This window comes from Nilaparvata lugens, chromosome X (genome assembly GCF_014356525.2).
Source record: "Nilaparvata lugens isolate BPH chromosome X, ASM1435652v1, whole genome shotgun sequence".
Lineage (NCBI taxonomy): Eukaryota > Metazoa > Arthropoda > Insecta > Hemiptera > Delphacidae > Nilaparvata > Nilaparvata lugens.
In genome coordinates this window covers 1,323,615-1,351,043 of record NC_052518.1, presented here as the reverse complement: position 1 = coordinate 1,351,043, position 27,429 = coordinate 1,323,615, and the positions used below count along the sequence as shown (strand labels likewise).

At 33.7% G+C, this 27,429-nt stretch overlaps 1 protein-coding gene across 1 annotated transcript in view; it reads right to left on the bottom strand.

The window, feature by feature from the left end:
• Window positions 1-24,750, bottom strand: part of LOC111045075 — a 39,948-nt gene extending 15,198 nt beyond the window's left edge. The window contains exons 1-4 of the mRNA XM_039442211.1: window positions 24,587-24,750; window positions 20,902-21,155; window positions 9,236-9,295; window positions 6,776-6,875 (exon numbers count right to left, since the gene is read on the bottom strand). Of these exons, the coding sequence (XP_039298145.1) occupies window positions 6,776-6,875; window positions 9,236-9,295; window positions 20,902-21,155; window positions 24,587-24,737 (565 nt within the window). The 5' untranslated portion in view covers window positions 24,738-24,750. The remainder of the gene's footprint in view (window positions 1-6,775; window positions 6,876-9,235; window positions 9,296-20,901; window positions 21,156-24,586) is intronic.
• Window positions 24,751-27,429: the final 2,679 nt, after the last annotated feature.

Genomic DNA, 27,429 nt, shown 5'->3' with positions numbered 1-27,429 from the left:
CATTAATTAATTGTTATCAAGTTTGAACTGTTCTTCGTTAATTATGTATTTCAATGTAAGCAGTTTTGGGCTTAATTTTGTATATACAATGTATTGTAAATATGTTTGGCGGATGAATAAATATAAATATTACTAATTAAAAATCTAAATGAGTGTATACTCTGTGTAAATCTGAATGAGTGTATTATACTGCTAACTAGAGAATCTTCTAAGGAACCACTTCTGTAACAATATTATTCCCCTGCCCTGATTATTCGATGTCTATAACATCGAATATAAATAGATAAATGAAGAATTTGTTTCTACTGTATAATGCCTACAATGTCACTCTCTTGACAGGAGAGATTGATAATTTTATTAAATAGAACATCTCTCAGATCATCAACAGAAAAATAGAATCAAAATATTTCAGTGTTGTTGTGGAGATGATATTTCGGTAAACTTTCATACTGAATGGTTCCATACTATCGTCGCTGGTCCCAACTGTCGCAGGAATCTTCTGTCGTTTGCCTCGTTTGACATCGACCCGGACAATATCAAGTAGTTTCCATTCAGTATGGAAGTTCACAATATCGGGTCGATTCAAACGAGGCAAACGACAGAACAGTACTGCGACAGTCGAGACCAGCGACGATAGAGACAGACCTGCGACATTCGAGGCCAGCGACGGTAGAGGACTCCTGAAAAAGAGGCCTCAAATGTCGCCTGCGTTAGGCGACAGTAGAGGACACTTCAATTTTCGTACAGGCGTAGAGGACTCCTAAAAAAGAGGCCTCAAATGTCGCCTGCGTTAGGCGACAGTTGAGGCCTCTTTAATTTTTGAACAGCCCCGACAGTTGAGACCTGCGACCGTGGAGGAATCCTAAAAAAGAGTCCTCAAATGTCGCCTGCGTAAGGCGACAGTAGAGGACACTTCAATTTTCGTACAACCCCGACAGTTGAGGCCTACGACCGTAGAGGACTGGAAAACAGTCCTCTACAGTCGCAGGCCTCGACTGTCGTCGTCTCGACTGTCGCGCCCCTATAATGTCAATTGATATTGAATTTGAGATACTAGTTTTGGTTGTTACAACATCATCAATCTACAGTAAACTGAAAGCTTAAACATTGAGCAGCAAAATGAATAGGTTTATGAGCAGCAGTATCAGTGAAGCCTTACGATTGGCGATTAGCTGTCGACCAATCAAGGTTGAGCTCTACTGTGATTGGTCGAGGCGAGAGACACGCCCCAAAGTATTCCAAATATGGTCATCAGAACCGTTAAATAGCAACCAATGAAGTAGAACTTGGTAGCAGATAAAACCAATGGATAATATAAGAGTATATTAGAGATAAGAGTATATAAGAGATATTATTGAAGAGTATACTATTTTTAAAGATCAGTGATCACGAAAATACAGAAACTAGAACAAAAAACAAAGGTAAACAAATTGATATGGAAGGAGAAGCTAAGGTCATACAAGAAGGTAGAAACAGAACTACTACACTAAGATAAGACTATATAGTAAGGTCCACGTTATAATGGCAGTGTTTTATTAGCAATGGTAATGCTATCCTTGTCTATTATTCAACAAAGCTGATAGCGCTATCTCTTTTCTCGCTTTGTTCTGTTGCCAGATCGTCTTTTGATGATGTAGAATAATGAATTAACGAAATATTTCATCTTAATTATGAAACTTTTGAAAAATATAATTTCTTGCTTGATAAAATATAATTGATTATTGTAAACGAGATTGAACAGTTAATATTACATCAATAAACCTGTATCAGCTACCGACTATAGAAGGCAGTGACAAGACAGAGGATCGGCAACGTTGCTCTCGTATCTTTCTTCACAGCCAATGTAATGTGGACTTCACTATAGATTAATGGTGTTTTACTGGCTAAATTCATTCAGTTAATTGCATTGTCTGTTCATTGAATCTAGTTTTAATGAACAGAACGTGACTCTAAATACACTTTCGCTCATAATTTCATTATAACCTTGAAATTTATTCATTTTGATTTAAAAATGATCTTTTGAATTCAATCATTCTAGTCTTCTAAGCTGGCACTTCAAAAGAGGTTTGGAAAGAAAATTGAAAGAAAAATTTCCATATATCCTGAAATCGTTCTATAGTGAGGTTCAGGTTATAATGGCAGTGTTTGATTAGCAATGGTATTGCTATCCTTGTCTATCATTCAACAAAGCTGATAGCGCTATCTCTTGTTCTGTTCTCAGATCATCTTTTAACAATGTAGAATTAATAATTAAATAACAAAATATTTAATCTTAATTATGAAAGTTCATTATGTTATTATTGATTTTAGTTTCAATAAATTTATGAAATTGTGAGATTTATGAAATCAATGAATTTATGAAAATTCATCTAAGTATTGAAAAATATAATTTCTTGCTTAATAAAATATAATTGATCATTTTAAACGAGAATGAACAATTAATATTACAACAATAAACCTGTATCAGCTACCGTCTATAGAAGGCATTGACAAGACAGAGGATCGGCAACGTTGTTCTCGTATCTTTCTCCACTGCCACTATAACGTGGACCTCCTATAGTCATTGGATTAATTAAAATCCTATTGAACTCTTTTGACCAATTCTTTTGTGAATTTATTTACTTTTGGCCAATTAAAAAGCTCGGAAAACACATTAAATAAGCAAGAAAACAATAAAAACTCATTGATTTTGGTCGTTACTCTGAGAAATTTCGATAACTCTTCAAAAATACTTACCTCATCAGTACCTGTGCACCAGAATACTTTACAGGTGTCGTTTTCGCACCTATTGCACCAAAATAGAAACCTTAGGCGACTCACACACTTGAGCAGCAAGCAACAGAAATTTTAATGCACGGCTACACGAGAATTTTTCTCACCTATGAATGCAACGCTGTTTTTTCACGTGTGAATGAAGTTGCTTCGCATGTGTGGACATAGTTTGCTCACATACAAGCTAACAAGCAAACAACAAGACGCAACTAGCAGCTTTGCTTCTGAATGTGTTTTTCCATTGAATCACCCACTAGAGTAATATGAGATCGATGTCACCTACGCAGAGCAGACGCGTCTCTCGCGACATAACAAGCTTTGTCGAAAGGCAGCAAAGGGCGCTCATATTGATGCCTGCTTGATATCTTCAAACGCTCATTCAAATGCCTGCTTGATATCTTCTCTCTTTTCTTGAACTCTTCTTCATTGAAAAATATATTTCTAAGATGAAAAATTCATCAAGACAAACGAGTCTCTCGTGACATAACAAGCTTTGTCGAAAGGCAGCAAAGGGCGCTCATATTGATGCCTGCTTGATATCTTCAAACGCTCATTCAAATGCCTACTTGATATCTTCTCTCTTTTCTTGAACTCTTCTTTATTGAAAAATATATTTCTAAGATGAAAAATTCATCAAGACAAACGAGTCTCTCGTGACATAACAAGCTTTGTCGAAAGGCAGCAAAGGGCGCTCATATTGATGCCTGCTTGATATCTTCAAACACTCATTCAAATGCCTGCTTGATATCTTCTCTCTTTTCTTGATCTTTTCTTTATTGCAAAATACATTTCTGAGATAAAAAATTCATGAATCGAATTATTGTACGACAAACAAAAAAGTCCAAAAATTTCATGAAAAGTGACCGCGCACTGAAGTCTCATGTTGCTTGTTGCTCAATGTGTGAGCCGCCTTAAGAAACATAATCAACATAAGCAATATGAGAATCATAATGTTTCCTAAATCAAATCTTACTAAAAAAAAACCTTAAGAAACCTGAAAGAAACAAGTCAAACTCCCAGCATTTTATTCTACAGTATAGAACCTCTATAATTCCTAATCCTCTATATTTCGTAGTAGGAGCTCGGTCCCTTGAAAAGCCCTTTATATTCGTGATAAAGCAATTTATTTCCAACACTTGATAATTCGTAGTAAAATCGAAAAACTTTGAAAAATATCACCAGTAGAAAGTTTATTTTTAGCCTTTGCATAGCCTTAAGAAATATTTTAATCAACATAAGCAATATGAGAATCATAATGTTTCCTAAATGCAAATCTTACCAAAAAAAATCTTAAGAAACAAGCGAGACACCCAGCATCTTTTTATTCTACAGTATAGAACCTCTATAATTCCTAATCCTCTATATATCGTAGTAGGAGCTCGGTCCCTTGAAAAGCCCTTTATATTCGTGGTAAAGCAATGTCATTCGAACCCTTGATAATTCGTAGTAAAATCGACAGCTAGTTTATCGTCTATCTCTATAATTAGTAGTTTTGTATGCGATTACTCTATATAATTCGTATTTTTTTTAATTCTCTTTACACCATGAAAGAGGAATTTAATTACAGTGTACTATGGTATCGCTAACTGATTCTCCAGACATGAAGTCATCAACCGAAAATTAAATAGACTGTCAGACGGAATTATTGTCTATTGAAAAGTTTGGTCAAATTTGAAATTTGAAAAATTCGTTTCAATTAAGTACAGTATTGGACTACAAAGTGAAGAATTCGTTAATCAGTTCTTGGATGTTAGTTATGAGCAGTAATATGCGCTAATTACTAGAAATGAATACCATGCGATCAAGAGCTTGAAATTGAAAAAAATTATTTCATTGAACATTCAAAAATCTGTCAATAATTCTGAACATTTTTCATTCCAAATTTTTAAAAAAACCTGTCAATAGTTCTGAAAATTTTTCATTTCAATTTTTTAAATCTGTCAATATTTTTGGAGAATCTCAAATTTTAAGTTTATAACTATTTTCATACTAGCAGTTCTTAACAGTAGACCTCGCACAGTTATAAACCACAGCCTCCTCTTATACTGGCCATCAGAGTAAATCCTGTCTGTATGTCTGTCTGTGTGTCGGCAAGATATCGGTGTGAAAACGGCTAATGGCTGTTGGGGTTTGTGTATCAAAAATGCTAACATCAAAAGCTAATCTCCTTCAAGATATACTGGCAACAGGTCAGCCCGAGTGAAAGAAGATCAAGGTCGAGAGAAAATACTATGTTACTTTCAGTTGCGTCACTGCATGCAATTAATAGTTCACACAACAGCTGATTTTTCCACTAAGTTACATTGAGATATTAATTGCATGCGTCATTGCATGCAATAATAATCCACTCGACAGCTGATTTATGATGAATGATTCTATAGTCTGATTTTTACGGTAATATAAAGGTGCGTACAGATATACGCGACGCGAACATGAGCAATTCACTTTTAATCAGCTGACTATATATCTGTATTTTAACAGAAACGGTAAGATACAGATATAAAAATCTTGGCATCAGCTGATTAAAAGTGAATTGCTCATGTTCGCGGAGCGTATATCTGTACGCACCTTTAGCGTTCGAAGGAGAATCATTTTCCTTTTGTATTATCCTTAAAATGCAAAATTTCAAAAACCTTATATATACGTCGACGCGAAATTCAAAAAGGAACATACCTGTCAAATTTCGTGAAAATCTATTGCCGCATTTCGCCGTGAATGCGGAACATAATTATTAGCATATAAACATAAGTGTGAACATATAAACAAACATTAAGAGAAATGCATAACTGTCCACTTGAATGTTAGACCTCACTTCGCTCGGTAAATTATTCTCCATTTAATTTGTATATATCTTCTTACTTGACTAGAATTGAAGCAGAATAAGTTAACCGCAACTGACTGCCAACACACAAGGACTCTTATGTTGGCAGTGCCGTATATTACATTGATAATATTGTTGTGCAAGTTATAATAAATGTCTATTTGTAAGTAATTGTATATTGCATACTTTAGTGATTGTATCGTACAAGTATTTGTATGTGATTTTTGGCAATAAATTCAATTCAATTCAATTCAATTCTTATCCATAATATCTGTGATTGCTTATAAAATATCCAGAATTCTATAAAATGATGATTATCTAACGAAAATCCCAAACAAAAAAATGCTGCAAATCACCCCGAAGACCTCTGCAACTGCAGACATTGACAACAGGGTTAACAGCCAGATAGCCCTGTATAGACTTTAAACCTGTCAATTTGTAATTATTATTAAACGAAAATCCAAATTAAATGCTGCAAATCACCCCGAAGACCTCTGCAACTGTAGACATTGACAACAGGGTTAACAGCCAGATGGAAATTCGATGAGAACTACTATCCAAAAATTATTTGCCAGCCCGGGAATCGAACCCGGTACCTCCCAATTGCTAGTCAGGAATGCTAAATGAAAGTTGGAATGCCTAGTTGAAAGTTGTGTGTATATTTTTGGCTTCAAAATTTTCTGAAATAACTTAATTTATTCAAAGTGCGGTGATATTATGTGCAAAATTTGACTATAATTTGGTATTTTAATCATTCTAAATTCAAAATTTCTAGCTAATATATATTCTTGGACAGAACTTTGAACTTTAAATTTCCTCAGTAAGAACATAACCTTTTTTTCGGACATTTCATTATTTATCAAAATTTGGGAACAGAATAGTTTTGGGCTATGCCTGTTGTTCTGTCCCGATCATATTCATATGATTTGTAATTATATCAAAGAATAAATAAATAAATAAATGCATTCTCTATTCAATTCCATCTGTAAAGAGAATTCTATAATTCGGTTTATTTTCATTCAATCTCCATCACCATCCATGATTAGCCCCTCCTCCTTCTCCTTATAATTTGTACCCTCCATGATTCGTAGTAAATTGACCCGTCAAGGTATGAATTATAGAGGTTCTACTGTACCGTGATTTGTATTTGACTGTCACAGCGTACAACTGTACTATACTCACTCTGATGACGTAGGTGATTAATTCTGGTGAGTGCATCAGTTTCTATGCCTGGCGCTACCACTTCTATGCTGTTGAACAATTGGACACGGTCCAAAACTTCCTGCAACCAAACAGTCATTCATTCAACCAAACTGCCAGCAATTAAACCATTTTGAAAAACAAAATTGATACCGAAATATTTTGTACAGTACGTTTGATTATAGCGAGGTCCACGTTATAATGGCAGTGTTTGATTAGCAATGGTATTGCTATCCTTGTCTATCATTCGACAAAGCAGATAGCGCTATCCTTTACTATAGTGAGGTCCACGTTATAATGGCAGTGTTTGATTAGCAATGGTATTGCTATCCTTGTCTGTCATTCAACGAAGCGGATAACGCTATCTCTTTCTCGCTTTGCTTTGTTGCCAGATAGTCTTTTATCAATGTAGAATTAATAATTAATTAACAAAATATTTCTTATTAATTCCTTATGAAATTATTGAAAAATATAATCTCTTGCTTGATAAAATACTAGTAGTTCTGTGAACAGTAGACCTCGCGCAGTTATAAACCGCAGCCTCCTCTTATACTGTACATCAGAGTAAATCCTGTCTGCATGTTGTATCGGCGAGATATCGTTGTGAAAACGGCTAATGGCTGTTCGGGTTGGTGTATCAAAAATGCTAACATGAAAAGCTAATCTCCTTCAAGACATACTGGCAACAGGACAGCCCGAGTTCAAAGCAGAGAAAGTTCGAGAGACAATACAATGTTATTTTAATTATTAATTGCATGCGTTATTGCACGCAATCAATAGTTCATTAAATAGTGCTTAAAAATTGCATGCAATAAGGCATGTAATTAATAGTCTACACAGCTGCTGATTTTTTACTAAGTTACATTGAGATATTGCATTGCATGCGTCATGGCATGCAATTTATAATCCACTCGACAGCTGATTTATGATGAATAATTCTATATTCTGATTTTTACTCTAATATTGGCGTATGAAGGAGGCTCCTTTTTCCTTTTAAATTATCCTTGAAATTTCCAAAAATCTTGTATATACGTCGACGTACGAGATTAAAAAAAAAGGAACATACCTGTCATTTTTCATGAAAATCTATTACCGCGTTTCGCCGTAAATGCGCAACATATAAACATTTAAGCATAAAGAGAAATATCAAACCGTCGACTGGAATCTTAAGCCTCACTTCGCTCGGTCAATAATTGATTATTTTAAACGAGAATGAACCATTAATATTACATCAATAAACCTGTATCAGCTACCGTCTATAGAAGGCATTGACAAGAAAGAGATCGGCAACGTTTTTCTCCTATCTTTCTCCACTGCTATTATAACGTGGTCCACGTTATAATGGGGAGTATTTGAATTGATCAACATTGGTGTTGCTATCCTTGTCTACCATTCGACAAATCAGATAGCGCTATCCTTTACTAGCTCCGCAGAGTTTCCAGATCGTGTTCTAACAATGTAGAAATATAAATAATTTTATTAACAAAATATTAAATTATGAGAATTTATTTTCCAAAAACTATAATTCATCGATGAATAGAATATAATTGATTATTTCAAACAAGAAGGAACAGTTTATATTACATCAGATATACTATTACTTGTACTTGTATCAAGTACTTAGTACTTGCATCAGCTTTTTCTTCATGAAAGTAGTGGCAAGCACTGTTCTCCTATCTTTCTCCTCTGCCATTATAAAGTTGACGATAGAATACATATATTATTTTTAAGTTTTTTTTCATATATTATTACGTGTATTATTTTCGTTGAGTTTTATTTTATAGATGGAATATTGAAATTGTAACTAAATTTATATTCATTGAACATGCAGTAACTATAGTTCTTCTATAACTTATGGAAATTATATTTTCACTGATCACTGTCATCATTATGTGCGAATCCAGCTTAAACGCGTTACACCCTTCAATCTGCTATATTGAGGTCCATGTTATAATAACTATAATGTTATAATAGTTATAAAGATGGGAGAAAAACGTTGCTGATCCTCTGTCCTGTCAATGCCTTCTATAAACGGTAGCTGATTCAGGTTTATTGATGTAATATTAACGGTTCATTCTCATTTAAAATAATCAATTATATTTTATTAAGCAAGAGATTATATTTTTAAATGATTTCATAATCAAGATGAAATATTCTGTTGAATTATTAATTCTACATTGTTAAAAGACGATCTGGCAACAGAGTAAAGCGAGAAAGAGATAGCGCGATCCGTTTTGTTGAATGATAGACAAGGATAGCAATATCATTGCTAATCAATCACTGCCATTATAACGTGGATCTCACTAAAGCTCAAAACTACAAGAAAATAACTACAGGCTCAAGTCCAAAACCTATTGAAATATATTTTTAGAAATGTAATGAAATATATTTTTAGAAATGTATTGAAATATATTTTTAGAAATGTATTCCAGGGTGACTTACTTTTAGTTTGCGATCTCTACGGCTGGAGTCCTCCTCCTCTTTGGTCGCCGAGCAGTCAAGCTGAAAAAATGAAACTTGAGTATACTAACAGAAAATGATTCAGTAAGTTTAACGAATTTGATTATTCACTTGAATATTTGACTGCATATCGTGTGAAATACATAAAAATCTGGTGTGGTACACTCACACAACTTTCCTTGCTCATTGATCTATAAGCCTCATTAACGAGGATAATTTAAGGAATAACATTATGCCGATTGGCGGCTAAATAATTAAAACTACGATTATACTATTGTTATTGTGTTCAGAGTACATTTTCCTTTGTTCGAATTATGAAATTTGAGGATTTTTTAAAAGTTGTCAAAACAGCTGTTCTACAAATAAAATATCGACATGTGTTCTTTTGAATAAACTGCTCTACCTACCTACCTCACGCACGAGAAGGAGGTTACAAAGTAAATTTCTCAAGGATGGGGTGGACCCCCTGTTAGTTCCTCAGGGAGTAGACTCATGCCAGTTAATAGAGCTACAATACAGGGTATGAATTTGAAAAAAATTGTTCATGTCATTTTTGAGAAAATCGTGAAAAACATGGTTTTTTAGTGATTAGCTGCCATTTTTCTCAAGAATATTACGGAGCTCCTGCAACAATCCCAGAAATGAGACTCATGTCAGTTGATAGGGCTTATAAATAGCTATCCATGGTATAAATTTGAAGAAAATTGTTAGAGCCGTTTTCGAGAAAACCGTGAAAAACATGGTTTTTTAGTGATTATTCGCCATTTTTCTAAAGAATATTACGGAGCTCCTGCAATTTTCCCAGAAATGAGACTCTTGTCAATTGATAGTGCTTATAAATAGCTATCTAGGGTATAAATTTGAAAAAAATCGTTAGAGCCGTTTTCGAGAAAACCGTGAAAAACATGGTTTTTTAGTCATTATCCACCATTTTTTCCGTCATTTTGAATTGAATTTTATTGAATTTCTTATTGTCGGATACTCATGGTATAAGGACCTTAAGTTTGAAATTTCGTGCGTGCGTGTGTGTGTGTGTGTGTGTGTGTGTGTGTGTGTGTGTGTGTGTGTGTGTGTGTGTGTGTGTGTGTGTGTGTGTGTGGTGTGTGTGTGTTGTGTGTGTGTGTGTGTGTGTGTGTGTGTGTGTTGTGTGTGTGTGTGTGTGTTCATGGTTAAAATTTAACAGGCTTTTGTGCAACGGGGCCACAGTGTTGGAAAGGTGATTTTCAGATCAAATAGATCAACATATAATTGGAATACATTGTCACATTGAACTCTTTGAAGTACACTATAATTTCCAAAAAAGAAAAATGACATTGCTTTGCCTTACTAAATAAAAACTACTTAGAAGAGTGGTCGGTTGTTGAAGAGCTTCCAATTTTCGAAATTTTTAAACAATCATTTCCTGGATGATGGTTTCTCGATACATTGCGATCTGCGATGTGTTAACACAGTTTTTACTTTCCTTGCCCTATCACCATAGGTAAGGAAAGTATTGCTTTCCAAAAAAATTTAAGGTACCCTAATTTGATGTTTTATATACGTTTCAAGGTCCCCTGAGTCCAAAAACATGATTTTTGGGTGTTGGGTGTTGAATGTGACAATGTATTCCAATTATATGTTGATCTATTTGATCTGAAAATCACCTTTCCAACACTGAGGCCCGGTTGCACAAAAGGCTGTTAAATTTTAACCGTGAATAATTTCACGAGAACCAATCAGTGAAGGCCGGCTTCTCTGATTGATTCTCGTGGAATTAATCACGATTAAAATCTAACCGGCTTTTGTGCAATCGGCACTGAAGCTGCGTTTACATTGGTCAAGTTTCCTTGTTTTTAAAGTTTTCTTCTTCTTGTCATACTTTCTTCTACATGATACTTTTCTATTTAGTTTAGAGCGGGAAGCTCTCCGATTGGCTAATCATCAGCTGATTCCCGAACGCCAACCCAATTAGAGAGCTTCCTGCCCTGTCAACTCATCCGCAAAACGCCCCATGTGGCTTGACCCTTGTATCCCTGTTCCTTCTCCAATTCAAGTCCTTAGTAATAGATATCTATCACTACATCTCCTTCAATACAATGAGATACGCCTCCTGCTTTGCCAAGGCAGATGAGTTCATTCAACACCTTTGTCCTTCCTTGTATCCCAATAATCACAGTTTAACGGTGAATAGAGATGCGTAAATCGTGAATTGGATAAGGAAATTATTGTGGTAGTCAGACTCTACAGAGTTGTTTAACGCTGTCATTAAAAGAGTGTTGTGAAGCTTTAACAGTGGGCGAACGAAAAAAAGGCTTCAGCATCCGAAACTTGCTCAGTCATTTCAATTAATATTTCACAGTCAATGGGATGGGACGTTTCTGTGTATCACTACAACGATAAACTCGGTGTGTAATTCGAGAACGGACTAGAACGAGCACAAATATACATTGCAGGAGTCTAGGTCAACGACCTTTAGTTTTTTATTCAACGGCATTTAGCATTGAGAGGACAGAGGACCGTGATCACAATTCAAGTTATTGCTGCAAGTATGCGTTTTATTTGTGAGCTCTGTCTTCTGACACCCTCTTCACGGCTAGGAAGCACTTGGCTGCATCAATGCTATAGTGAGGTCCATGTTATAATTGATTTTGATTAACATTCTGATTGTATTTTACTAGTAGTTCTGTGAACAGTAGACCTCGCGCAGTTTTCCCGAGACATATTATTATAGTGGGGTTTCATAATTGGTACTAAGTTTATTATTAGCAACTTTTGTATGTATATGTTTTGTCAATAAACTCCTCTGTTTGCAATCAGAGAAATTATTATTATTTTTTACTCTTATTATTATTATTATTATTATTCTGCTGGTATGCTTCTTCACAACCAGATGGTTGGTCTTTAGAGTGCTTACGGATCCAAGTCAAGTAAGCGCACTTTACTATTGAGTTTGTTGACTGATGAATATAGTTCGTATTATACATGTAACAATAACATACAGTTGTAATTGTTGACTATTGACAATATTAATGTATTATTGAAGTTCATATTAAACAAATATTAGTCGCAGTTGTTTGTCCCACTATTTTTCACTTAGTTGGTATGATGGTGTTGTGTAATAGTCACTAGTTTTCCTCACTGTTGTTTTCCGTGATGTTCAGGACCCTTCTTGTTATTGAACAGGTGTCTAAAACAACTGATTTCTGTAGTTGAGTGTACAGGTCAGGTGAAAGATTCAGTTGCTCTATGGATATTATTATTATTATTATTATTATATTATTATTATTATTGTTGTTTGTGATAAGCAACAACTGAAATCCCATTGTTTTATTATTCTATTGCTACATATTGCTACATAATACAATTAATGAATTATTATTATTATCAATGTATCAATTAATCTTTTTTCTACTCAAGATTGACAATTATTTCTTATTTTGATATGATTTGAAATTTGATTTGAAAATTATTATTTTGAGATCACTGATTGATTATATCAATGTACTATTTCCAAGGTTTTTTTTTAATATACTGTAAAACTTGACTCCTCCAGTCAAACCTTCTTTAGAAGGTTTTTGAGAATTTATATTTCGTCTGGTTTATAATTTTTGAAATTTTCCACTGAAAAAGAATTTTTCTTATCTTCTGTCATTCTTGCTTTTTTTATTATTCTTCATTTTGTTTTGTTGTAAGATTTATTTTTATAAGTGTATTTATCATTTTTGTTTGTTATATTTTCTATAATAAACTCCCTTCTTCTGGGGGTACCAGGACGAAGGGAAAAGGAAAGGAAATATTATTATTATTATTATTATTATTATTATTATTATTATTATTATATTATTATTATTATCATTATTACTATTAGTTATAAACCGCAGCCTCCTCTAATACTGTCCATCAGAATAAATTCTGTCCTGTCCTGCCCTGTCGTGTCAGCGAGAAATCGGTGTGTAATCGAGCAATGGCTGTTTGGGTTGTTGTATCGACAATGCTTATAATTTGTCGTAAACAACTATGCTACTATCATCAAAAGCTTACCGAGTTGAAAGCAGAGAAATGTTGGGAAAAAATACTATGCTACTTACAGTTATCAATCGCATGCCACATTGCATGCAATTGATAATACATTCGACAGCTGATTTATGATCGATCAGCTTTGAGTTAGACCATCAATTGAATGCCTCATTGCATCCAATAAACTACTCGATAGCTGATTTATGATGAATAATTTTATAGTCTGATCTTGACGTATGAAGGAGGCTCCTTTTCCTTTTATATTATCCTTAAAATGCAAAATTTCCAAAAACCTTGTAGGCCTTTATACGTCATGAAGACACGAAATTCAAAAAGGAACATACCTGCCAAATTTCATGAGAATCTATTGCCGCGTTTCGCAAAAAATGCGCAACATGTAATATATAAATATACAAACATACATAAAGAGTCGACTTGAATCTTAGACCTCACTTCGCTCGGTCAATTAACATTAGTGTTGCTATCCTTGTCTATCATAAGACACAGCAGATAGCGCTATCCATTTCCAACTCCGCAATGTTGTCAGATCGTTATAATGGTAGTATTTGATTAACATTGGCGGTGCTATCCTTGTCTTTCATTCAACAAAGCATATAGCACTATCCTTTACCAACTCTGCAGCGTTGCCAGATCGTTATAATGGTAGTATTTGATTAATATTGGCGGTGCTATCCTTATCTTTCATTCAACAAAGCATATAGCACTATCCTTTACCAACTCTGCAACGTTGCCAGATCGTTATAATGGTAGTATTTGATTAACATTGGCGGTGCTATCCTTATCTTTCATTCAACAAAGCATATAGCACTATCCTTTACCAACTCTGCAACGTTGCCAGATCGTTATAATGGTAGTATTTGATTAACATTGGCGGTGCTATCATTGTCTTTCATTCAACAAAGCATATAGCACTATCCTTTACCAACTCTGCAACCTTGCCAGATGGTTATAATGGTAGTATTTTTTTAACATTGGCGTTTCTATCCTTGTCTATCATTGGACACAGCAGATATAGTGCTATCCTTTTCCAACTCCACAACGTTGCCAAATCGTTAGAATGGTAGAGTTGAATAAATTATTTCAACCACCCAATTTTTTCAAGTGGAAAGATTGGCTCACGGGAAAAATAAAAAATTGTGGTTTCACAGCAAGTTTGACCCGGAAGAAGATAGAATATTTTATCTCTGTTTAAACAAAGTGAGATCTGTTACATAATATCATCAGTTATGATGATCGTCTTATGATGTCTAGCCAGGCGATTCCGCCCCATAGACCCCTGGCTGAATGGGACATACACCGATAGGTATGATACCATAAAATGGGAGTGATGGGTGAGATGGGACATAAAATGGGAGTGATACATAGCTCCCATACACACGTACACTGACACTGTTTACGTAGTGACGTTATCACTGCTGGTCACATTATTAATTGGACCCGTTCTCTCTCACACACACTCTCACTCTCTCTCTCTCTCACTCTCTCTCTCTCTCTCTCTCTCTCTCTCTCTCTCTCTCTCTCTCTCTCTCTCTTACTTCCTCGAGTAATGCTGGCCAATCATGCTCTGCACTTTGAAAGTTGTGTGAAAGTCTTGGGCATACAGCTTGATAAAAACATGAATTGGTCGAATCAGATTGGTGAACTGACAAATAGGGATGTCAATCCCGGGACTGATTTCCAATCCCGGTATTTCGGGATTATCCAATATCAATCCCGGGATCCCGGGACTGATCCCGGGATTGAAAAAAATTCAGTTTTATGCATTTTAACCAATTTTTCCTCCTCAATTACATGTTCAGAAACAGTGTGTGGAGATGAAAAAGGGCCCATTAAAGAGGGAGAGGCTATTATTAAAATGAAAAAAAAACTTGGGAATAATATTAAAATTGATCATTTTATTTCTATAAATGTTTTCATGATTAGGAGTAACTGCTTCATTTCATGTCCTACCTCAAATTTGCTGTATCCCAGATGATAGTGAGAACTGAGGAAAGCAAGATAACTCATCAGAGTATTTTTTATGTAGAACAAAAGCATTTCTATCCTACATCAGGACGGGATAGAGCTCACACTTGAATTACGTCAATACTGTAAAGTGAATTAATATCACTTGAATTGATAATATTAATAGAAGAATAGAATACTTTTTGTAAGACCGTAACGCCATACCGACCAAACAACACGAAAGCTGAACCACTACACTATCAAATGAAATTTCGTAGAGCCAACTATAATATTTACTTCAACTAGATATTCTACTTATGATAGAGAAAGAGAAGAGGAGAGGAATAATTAGACAGAGAGTGAATCGTTAGTGCTTTTTTATTTCTCATTTCTGAAGTCTTTTCAAAGTTCGGAATGTAATCCAAGGAAAAGCCATCAGCACTATTGCAAATATTGCTTCGTCTAGACTGGTAATTGTGGTGCTGTGTAAACAGAAACAAGTGTAGAGACATAACAAACGATCAACAACCATTCTGCCAATTATGCCAACTGATAATGCGAATTTTATTAAGTTAGTACAGAGTACAGTATACAATCAATATTATGTATAATATGCAACTGTAGGCTGTGCCTGTAGAATAAATTAGTCAAACACTTAGAACAATAAATTAGTTATAAAAACTCATATTCATCACCGTAAATAAATTCCATATTGAATTGTTTTTGGAAAAATATGATTCACAATTTCAGGTTTACAATCCCGAAAATCCCGGGATTGACGCTGAAAAATCCCGGGATTGTTAGGTATCAAAAATGGACCGGGATCCCGGGATTGACATCCCTACTGACAAAGCGAGTGTTTGCCACTATGCACCAATTGAAACGGTTGAAAAATTTCCTTCCAACCCACCTTCGTGTTTCACTAGTACCAGAGAAAACTCCTATAATGCTATTATTAATTCTGTGCTAGTACAGAGCTTGGTAATTCCCATCATTGATTACTGCAGCATCGCTTATAACGACATTACTGAGGAGCTGAATTTGAAATTACAACGATCGCTCAACTACGCAATTCGGTTTATTTTTGATGCGAGAAGAGATGACCACATCACTCCATATTACAGGAGGTTAATTGGATGAAGTGAAGGAGAGGAGACAATACTTCATGTTGAGTCTTGTTTATCAGCTGATTGTCAAGGGAGAGGTCCTCAGTATTTGAAGGAAAGATTCACACTCCTGCTCGTATTCACAGCAGGAACACGAGACAGCATGAATACTTCCTTCAAATACCACGTCACCGCACAGTAATAACTCATTTACGGTCACGGCATCAAGACTTTGGAACGATCTGCCCAATGATGTTATTTTTGCGGCAACCTTGGGTACGTTCAGGTCCAGGCTTGTTGCTCTGTTGAATGAGAATACATAGATATGTTTTTAGCCACAATCTTTTTGTAGATGTTGTGAATACTTTTTTATTGGAAATTTGCAACAATCGTTGTACAGTAACAATATTATTTTGCTTGTTTTGCTGGAGTATTGGAGCGTTTGATTGACACCTACTAATACCTGTAAATCATAATATCCAATGGCATTTTATTTTCGTTTATTGTATGTATTATTATGCATCTTACATTTTTTGTTAATTATTTTAGAGTTATATGAAATTATTATCTATGTATTATCATATCTCTTATTATTACGAGAATGTAATAAAATAATTTATGTTATGTAGCTGTGTTATCATTTAAGATGATTTGTAAAACTGTAATTTTGTAACCATGTTACCATAGGCGAGAAGCCTAGTAACGATTGTAAAATAAAATCTATCTATCTATCTATCTATCTATCTATCTATCTATCTCTGTCGAAGTGATAACGGTATTATGTACTTCCGATAACCCTCTGCTTTATAAGGACCATTCCTTCCTATTCAACTCCAAAAGTGTTCCATTGATTTATCTCGACTGACAAATTTGAAATCATCAATACAGCTCTAACAGCTTATTAGTGTTTGAAGGTTTCAAGTTTTCAAAAAATATATATCTATATGTATCACCCACATTATCTTTGTCATTAAAAAAAATCAGAAATGAAAAGTCAAAACATTAGAATAAATTATTGAGCCGATGCTAGAACCAATTTGACAGAGATCATTAATTCAAGATAACTATCTTAATGAATGATTGATCGTACAATCATGGTTCTAGCCCAATCTTTTAATATTAATTAGGATGGAGTTATAGGATAGAAATACGTATTTCATTAACTTGGCTAATATGTTGTCATAATACAGTAGTGTTTTGCTTGAAGCTTCCTCAGAATACTGGAGTGAATTTGAATTTTGCTCCTTTAGTCGAGGAACGTAATGTCGGCTGCTAGTGAGAGCGAAATGACATCACTCGTGATGACGTCACGGACGTTCACTTTGTTACGTTCAATATGTGAGTGCCCAAACACATTCTGACCGCTGGGCGCAAGTTGCGGATTCCCGCTGAATCATCCAGGAATGAGCCCAGCAGGCTCGCTGCACTCGCATTCATTTGAGCTTGCTTGCTTCTGACAAATAGTCAAGATTCAATCACCAGTTGACTGAGACATACTTGGAAAAACGCCGTTTTGGGAGTATCTCTGGCGAACCCTCCAAGCCCTTTTTCGAAAAAATTCTGGACCATATTTGATACTCTGTAACGGATATTGACTTTTTCTGTCCATTAGTTCTGTAAATATGTAGAGCTTTATAGCTCAATCAATATTTGTGGGAAATGATAGACACGCTCAAGATATGAGAATTATTCATTGTATTACTTTAAAATTTATATAATTCATAATTTGAGGTACGAATTAAGGACCAAATTCACCAAAACGAAAACTTAGTTTCAGGGTCAGTTGATTCTAAATGAACAAAAAATCATATGACAAAACCAATTCAAAATCATGTGACTTAGAACCAACTGCCGCTCGTTTTTGGTGAATTTGGGCCTCAGTGTAACTACCTACAGAACTAACAAAATATTCATATTCAAGCCTTTCAAGTTCCATTGAAGAATGCATTGAAAACTAGAGAAGAGGAACCCTCTTAATTAGCACCTCTTTTCCTAAACTAAACCTGTATAATTATCGAGTTTTAGACTGTATAATTTGTGTGGACGTTCAAGTACAGTCGCTTCTAAAACCCACTCTTTACCAAGTTTACAGACTCCAGCTAAACCTCTGTTACAGATTTTATAACAGAGGTTGTTACAGATTTTGAAGATACCATTAATTCTCGAAAAAGCTTTAATAACGCAGGAAAACGCCGACTATCTTTGGGCGTACTATCATTGGTGTCATTTAAGCTCTCCTCTAGCACAAATTTATATACCTTAGTTTAACCAATGTACCAAATTTCAAATATTTGCTGTCTATAAGACTTGAAAAAAGCAGAAAAGCGTCATAAAACTAAGAAAAAACAAAATAGCGCTGAAAACGCCGATATTTGGCGAACATTGATTGATTGATTGATTAATTGGTTGACTGAATACCTACTTTATTTATGTAGATTACAATATAATATACTGGCTTATACACTTATACGATAGCTTACAATACAGCAAAATTATGAATGAATTCACATAATATAGACTGAGAAAATAATAATTATTGAACTGTGTATGATATGAAAAAGCAATTTGGAATAACTGTAGATAATATTGTAATGCATCTACATAAATTGGCGGAGCTTTGGACATATCAATGTTCATTCTTTGGAAAGAATATTCAAAATATCCTTCCGAATAACTCTCTACCAAAGATCTACATTTGAAGATATTTTAACACGAATTCTCTAGAATGTGGAACTGATTCATTGTAAGTGAATCATACAATAAAATTATCTAGTAACAGATGGTTTCAAGTTTTAGTCACTGTAGAATGGTGCTAAAAAGCAAAAAAAAACCAAAAGCCAGTTTTGTTAGTTATTTCTCATCATTACAGTAACTCACTTGATTCTTAAGAAAAAAATACAAAAACGAAGGTTTACATAGAATCTAACATTGAATTCTGAGCAAATTATATCCAAGTGGAGATCAATTTTTTCAACAGGCCCTTGTTTCATAACATACGATGGATGTTAATTTTAATTTATCTATTAGAAGTTCAACAAAAAGTTTATTGGATTACCCACTGTTAATAATTGAACCTTGAATGTTGTGTTAAAAGAACAGCAATAAGAATGAGCTATCTTCACATGGAAAATTGAAGATTTTTTTTCAAGAAAAATGAATAAATTAATTAAATGGAAAAAATATTATTTAAATAAATTTTATGAGCGCAATAAAAAATGTTTAGGTAGCTTATGCTATTTTAGTCAAAACTGAATTGTAAGGAAAAAACTAAAAACAAAAGAGAATAGAAATAATAATGCTTTTGTTACATTCTATACTCTATGGACTACAGTTGAGAATGATTAGTTACATTCTGTACCCTCTGGAGCTCTGGACTATAGTTGTGAATGAGTTTGTTAAATTCTCTACTCTCTGGACTCTATACTCTCTAGTCTTTACAGAGTGGGTGAAAAGTCCGAGAACGACTTAATATTTCATAGACAAAGGTAATTTGATTTTGGGTGTGACTGGGGATCCTACTTAAATTGAGAATACTACTTTACTATGATTCAAAAATCTGGTCCGCCATCTTGGATCCGCTATATTGAATGCAACTTCATTTTTTTTAAATATGAAGGTAGTCATGCGATACATGATTTCGATACGAAATTTCAAGAAAAAAAGAATGGTGGAAACCGCATATCGATATCTCAAACCATTCAGAAGATATTCACATTATTTATCAATACTATTCAAAGCAGAAAGGAGAGAAAAAAGTATGAGAGCGGCTTAGTATCTCATAAAAGATTGTGATTCCAAGGTGGGTGTGATTGGGGATCCCTCTCAAATTGAAAATACTACTTTACTATGACTGCAAAAATCTGGTCCGCTATCTTGGATCCGCCATATTGAATGCAACTTTTTTTTGGTTGAATGTTAATTATTGTAAGCCTATATTATAATATTTTATATATTAATATTAATGTACAAGTGAATAAGATATATTAAGACACCACGTCGGCGCACAGGTTTTCTTTTGCAAATGTGTAGCACAAAGTTGTTTTCCTTTTTGTTGTATTCTGTATATATTTTTTGGGCAATAACGATTTTATTTGATTTGATTTTTAAAAAGGAAGGTTGTCATGCGATACATGATTTTGATACGAAATTTCAAGAAAAAATGAATGGTGAAAACCGCACATCGATATCTCAAACCGTTCAGAAGATATTCACATTATTAATCAATACCACTTATGTATTTTTCATTTCTGATATGCATGATATTGATTAATAATGTGAATATCTTCTGAACGGTTTGAGATATTGATATGCAGTTTTCGTCATTCTTTTTTTCTTGAAATTTAATATCGAACTCATGTATCGCATGACCACCTTCCTATTTAAAAAAAATAAAGTTGCATTCAATATGGCGGATCCAAGATGGCGGACCAGATTTTTGCAGTCATAGTAAAGTAGTATTTTCAATTTGAGTAGGATCCCCAATCACACCCACCGTCAAATAATCTTTGTGTATGAGATATTAAGCCGTTCTCGAACTTTTCACCTACTCTGTATAGTTGATAATAGTTTAGAGTGACCTACCATTGAGCAGGCATGCGAGCAAACCATGAGGCCGCATCTAATATGGAGAGCACTCCGATCCGGGAACTTGAAAGCAGGGAACGATGTGGAGTGCTGGTGTAGATTGAGGGCTGATGAGGATTGTGTGACTGTCTGTTCGAAGGCTGGAACCAATATCCTGTCCACAGGACACCCTTCGGCATCCACCAGTGATTGAGAACTTTCTCCTGCACCGTCATGCGCTATACAATCCACCACACGAGAGTCCACACCATCTGCCAACCAAATTCGTTCATTTTTCATTCAATCATTATTTCTACAAAAAAGGACTGACCGGGAGAGAAAAACTAAAGGTACTCCTTGTGCTATAGTCCAGGCAATGTATGCTCAAAAAAGGGTATAGAGGAAAATGTTGGGGAGACAATATTTTCGACCCCACAGTTCCGTTAAGGGTAGTAAGAAGGTAAACATGTCAAAAGTACCCCTGCCCACTGTGCTAAGGGGGTGTGGGTGGTTTAAAGGTACCATTTTTTGATTTCTCGCATAGAACTCAAACACTATTTATCCTAATGACTTAACTGTCATATAACAAGTTAAAGCTTACATAATTTCCTACAATATTCATTCCACAACTTTTTTTATATCTCCTCTAGTTTTCGAGATATCCGCTATTGAAGGTGTGACATTTTTGGAAAAACATGGTTACCACCAATTTTTTCTATTTTTGCTGTTATAACTTTTTAAACATCGACGTGAAAAATCCATGCTGATTATGAGCTTATAAGGCATTGAGTTCTCTTCAATTTGATGTATAATTTTACGCTTATACGAATTTCCCCACACCTTTTGCAACAGCTTTAGTGTTGAGTGTGGTTTAAAAAAGTTGCATTTTTCAGCGTTTTGCTTCCACGCTCATATCTTGAGAAAAATTCGTTCAACAGACGTAACTAATTCAAAATGAAGCTTGATAAATTCTCTACACTTTCTGTTCAGTGGAATTTCTTGATATTCCCAACAGTTCCCGAGATATTTGCTCTTGAATGTGTGTAATTGTTGAAATAACAGGTTTTTATACAATGGTTTGCTCTTTCAGGGCTTATAACTCGCCAACAATGCATCATAAAAACTGATGCTTATCATATGTTTGTTGAGCATTGAATTCACATTGAAATGATGTATTATTCCACTATTCCAAGTTTTCCTTTCATTGTTATAGCAGCTCCAATGTAGGGGGTGATATTTTCATTGCTGCAACAATTCATCGTTTGCCAATGACATTTGAAGGGGGTGTCTATGACACAATTTTTGACTTTGCAGCTTGTTTTGGAATAGTTAGTAGGTGAACATAGCAGAAGTGCGCATCTTTATCCCCTATGTTGAATGGTACCTTTAAACCACTCTCACCCCCTTAGCACAGAGGTAGGGGAGGGGACTTTTGATATGTTTACCTCCTTACTACCCTAAACAGAACTGCGGGGTCAAAGATTGTCTTCCCAACTTTTCCCTCTATAACGTCTCCTTGACTGGACTATATTTCTCTCCCAAATTTAGATTACATTTGAAAGTTAGAAATAGGGTTATATCACAATTCTTAAATAATTTAGTCCTCACTTAAACAACAAAAACTAAGAATTTGAAATTTTGACGTTTGAAAAACTAGATAAAACAAAAAATATTACCCTCTAATAACCATTGACTATTTAACTGATTAAATCACTCATTAAATCGTTTTTTCTACTGTTATTTTTCATGTAAAACTCAATTATTTCATGTAATACAACTTTCAGAAAGGTACCACTGGCTTAAGCCCGAACCAGAGAAAAGGGAAGTGTACTCTCGTTCATATTTATTATATACTATATGATACTTCGTTATAGGATAACATAAAATATTTCGTTCATCTCTGACAAAACGGTTACAATTCTAATTTATACGACAGTCCAAATTATAATGTAGTTAGGTTATGTATTCCTTTCACATTTTTGAAGTACCCTACACACTGCAATTTAGAATCCAATAGAAACCAAAAAAAAAACAGATTAAAAAGGTTGATTGTCGTAAAAAAGAGACTCCAATGCTATCATAGTTAAAATAAAACAAAAGTAAAAAACCAAATATCAATATCAATGTGGAAGAAAAATTTTGAATCAATATATTATAGGCTATGCTACAGCCGGACAAGATCCAATGATTGATATAGTTTATTGATTCAATTATGTATTAAATTATTCATGAAATCCCATATGATTCTAAAGCATGCTCCAATCAGTCAGTAAATATTTTATATTTTTCACAATTGATTTTGCCTGCAAGTAGTTCTAGTATAAAAACTATATTTATTTTGTACAAATCATAAAACATATGTTAACCATTTAACCATTTATTTATTTATTTATTTATTTATTTTTTGAGTATTACAATAGTGTGATAATATCCCTCTAGCTGTAAGCTATTTGAGGGATATATAAAAAATAATCCTTTACATACAATAAAAACAATCAATAACAATAATTATACGTCTTAATCAACCTGATTATATTTCTTCATTTTTGTAACTGATTGTTCTCTTATGGCATTCTCCTATACATTCTCCTATGAGTTTTTTCAATTATTTGATGCTATATCATCACTGAAGTTGATGTATTTACAATTTCTCCCTCAATGATTTTTACACATTAATGAAATTTTTCAATTTCCTATCAGTTGATACTAATAGACTATACATGTATTATACTTTTTTATTTTTAAATCTGAAGTGTACTTTCTTCTCAACTAGGTACTGCTGGTAAATTGTATAAGATTTTTTTTAAATACAGAAGAATATAATATTTTTGAATCTTTTCTGCAACTCCTACAATAGTCTTGCAATAAAATTAATCAAGGATTATTAAGATTATATTTTTCCTCTAGTTGTGTGATTCAATTTTCACATGTGAACCAGTAGTATTCTTTCATCATTTATTTATTAGCCTATATATTTTTCCAGTTTCAGTTTGTATTGAAATTTGTTGGCTTTCATTTCTTAGCCCATATCTATTATGCAACAAAAGATAAAGTATACAGATCTATTTACTATTGTGAGGTCCTCATTATTATGACAGTATTTGATTAACATTGGTGTTGCTTTCCTTGTCTATCAATCGACAAAGCTGATAGCACTATCCTCCACAACGTTGCAATAGATGGGTTTTCAACAATGTGAAATAATAATTAATTAACAAAATATTTTATCTCAATTATGAAGATTCGTTATTGAATCATTGAAAAAATATTCTCTTAGCCAATAAAATATACAGTAATTGATTATTTTAAACAAGAATCGTTAATATTACATCAGATATACCGGTATCAGCCATTCTCTATAATAAAAGGCAGTGAGTGGCGAGGTAGAGAATCGGCAACGTTACTTTCCTATCTTTCTCCACTGCCATTATAACTTGGAGCTCACTATAGCCTTGATTGCCACCTGCGTTTGGTATTTTTTCATCCTTTTTGGATTAGTTTTCAAAATCAAAAAAAGATTAAAATTCAATTTCATTTTTCAAAAAAACATATTAATACACGAATATGAAATACAATATACAGCAATATTTTGGAATCTCCCTACTAGTAGACTATCCATCTGTGTGTATTTTAAGGTAAACTAGAATACAGTCATTTTATGTATGAGTATTTTTATGAAAATAAAAAATTGTAAAATACTAGCCTGGAAGCCATGCCTTGAGTCTCAATGTAGTGCTTTCGCCTACTATGACGCTTTTCACTTCACTGTCTCCGGAGCCTTGTATCTCTAGCCAAGCCTTAGCTGTTCCATCGTGATCATCTACATTGGGATTGGTGTGATCATCTTCCTGCATATTTCTTCCAGATCTGAGAAACACATTAAAATATTATTATTTTAAATAAATATAATTTTACTGCCATAATATTCATAGAATAAAAGACAACGTCAATACAAAAAATATAACACACTAATAGAAGTGATATATCACTGCTTACAGCATGAGCTGTGACTCTTTACCACATTTATTTATTTATCACATTGTGTACAAATACTTAACATGAGGAAAGGCACAACAGGCTCATGCCCAAAACTGTCCCATTTCCAATTTATACTATTCTGTCTAAATCAAAATGTTGGTTATGTCACTTTCACTTTTTAAAATACAATTTACGCTCTTCAATACTCAGATAAACGAGCAAATTTTGAATCAAATAGATACTATCAGAGCCTAGAATCAAAAACTCTAGAACAGTAACTTAATAATTATTCAAAAAGTCACAAAATAATAATAATAATAACTAAAAGGGCATGTACACAAAACAACAAATAATACATCAAAGTATATATATATCAACATACACATACATACATACATATAACATGTCACTAAGCAATGATTAATGGTTTTTCAAGGATTTAGTTATACAATAGAAAGGATTCAATAACAGCCAATTTGATAATCTACATTTAATTTTTTTCTTTGTCTACAATATTAAGTCCGGAGGTAGTTTATTGTACTTTTTGATACCGATAGTGCCATAACTGTTTCTGTTTTGGATAGTTGATGGTAGGGTGTGTCAATTCTATTATATAAATTATATAATCAGCTGTGCTGATCAGTGAGTTATGTTTTTTCAGGCTCTCAATTTTGTAAAATTACTCAAAAATTTTCCAATTAATGGTGATTTGAGTGTGATATTTTTGTTTTTTTATTCTGTTTTCAACCGTCAAAATCTTAGTTTTCTTTGTTTTTTTGAGTGAAAATGGACTAGATTTTAGTAAAATGAAATCATAACCCTCTTTTGGACTTTTAAAGTGTTATCTAAATTTGGGAAAGAAATAGTACAAGGAGTATCCTTAGTTTTTCTCTCCCAATCAGTGCTTCTCTGTAAAAAATATAAATAAATATTACAATTCCTTGTGTTATAAGAATATCTATCAATCAAGTCTCAATTTTAAATTTGATGAATTTTTCTTTACATGTAATAGGACTGTGTACATGTAATAATTAACTACTGTCATTATATTTAGATCAATAAAAAGGGCTCTGCATGTGCTAATCTATCAGAACCCGTTAATACCCTGATCACCCTCTTTTGTAAAAGTAAAATTCTTTATTCGATTATAACAGATGAACAGATGACAGTTAAATTCATCATTTCACCACTCCATACATAATAAATTAACAAGGTAAATACGGTTATTGATATCAAAATAATCTTATATAACTTCCATTCTGAATGTCTCTTGAAAAATAATTTTCTTCACATATTGTTGAAGGGTCCTTATGATTAGAATTATGATAGAATTAGAAATCCTGGAGTTCATCATTTTTTTCCTCTCTTAATATTAGGGTGCTGCCCCTACTGGCGGACAAGTTCTCACTTATGCTAGTAGATTTTCACCAAGCTCATGTTATTAGGTTCATTGAATAATAATGTTATGATAAAATAATCCTCAATCAATTCAGCATTGAATTCTCTTTGAAATGATGCATATTTCTCTATACGAAGTTTTCCTTTCATTGTTATAGCAGCTTCAATGTAGGGGGGGAAATTTCCATTGCTGCAACAATTAATTGATCGTTTGACAATGACATTTGAAGCTGTCTGTGACACAATTTTTGACTTTGCAGCTCAATGTGGACTAGTTAGAAGGTGAACATAGCAAAAGTACGCATCTTTATCCCCTCTGTTGAAGATGTAGAACCGCTAAGTTGACACTTGTTGCAGCAATGAAAATTTCACCCCCTGCATTGTAGCTGCTATAACAATGAAATTAAAACTTGGAATAGAGAAATAATACATCATTTCAGAGAAAATTCAATGCTCTACAAAGCTACGATAAGTATAAGTTTTTATAATGCATTGTTGGAGAGTTATAAGCCCTGAAAGAGCAAAACATTAGATAAAGATCTGTTATTTCAACAATTAACACCTTCAAGAGCGAATATCTCGGAACTGTTGGGAATATCACAAAACTCCACAAAACAAAAAGTATAGAGAATTTATAAAGCTTCATTTTTGAATTGTTAGTTATGTCAGTTAAACGCATTGTTCTCAAGTTATGAGTGTGGAAACAAAACGCTGAAAAATGCAACTTTTAAAGCACCCTCATACCATTAGCACATGAGATAGGAATTATGACTTTTGATAAGTTCTCCTTCTAAATAGTCTCAACAAAGCTGCGGAGTCAAAAATTTTGTTTAAACATTCCCTCCAAGTTTCTTTGTCAATTAGTCTATTGTTGCAAAAATGGAGATTTCACACTCAACACTAAAGCTGCCGCAAAAGGTGTAGGGAAATTCGTAAAAGCGTGAAATTATACATCAAATTGGAGAGAATTCAATGCTCTATAAACTCATAATCAGCATGGATTTTCCTCATCGATTTTTAAAAAGTTATAAGAGCATAAATAGAAAAAAATTGGTGGCAAACTGTTTTTTTTTTTCAAAAATGTCACAACTTCAAGAGTGGATATCTCGAAAAGTAGAGGAGATATAAAAAAAGTTGTGAAATGAATGTTGTAGGAAATGATGTAATCTT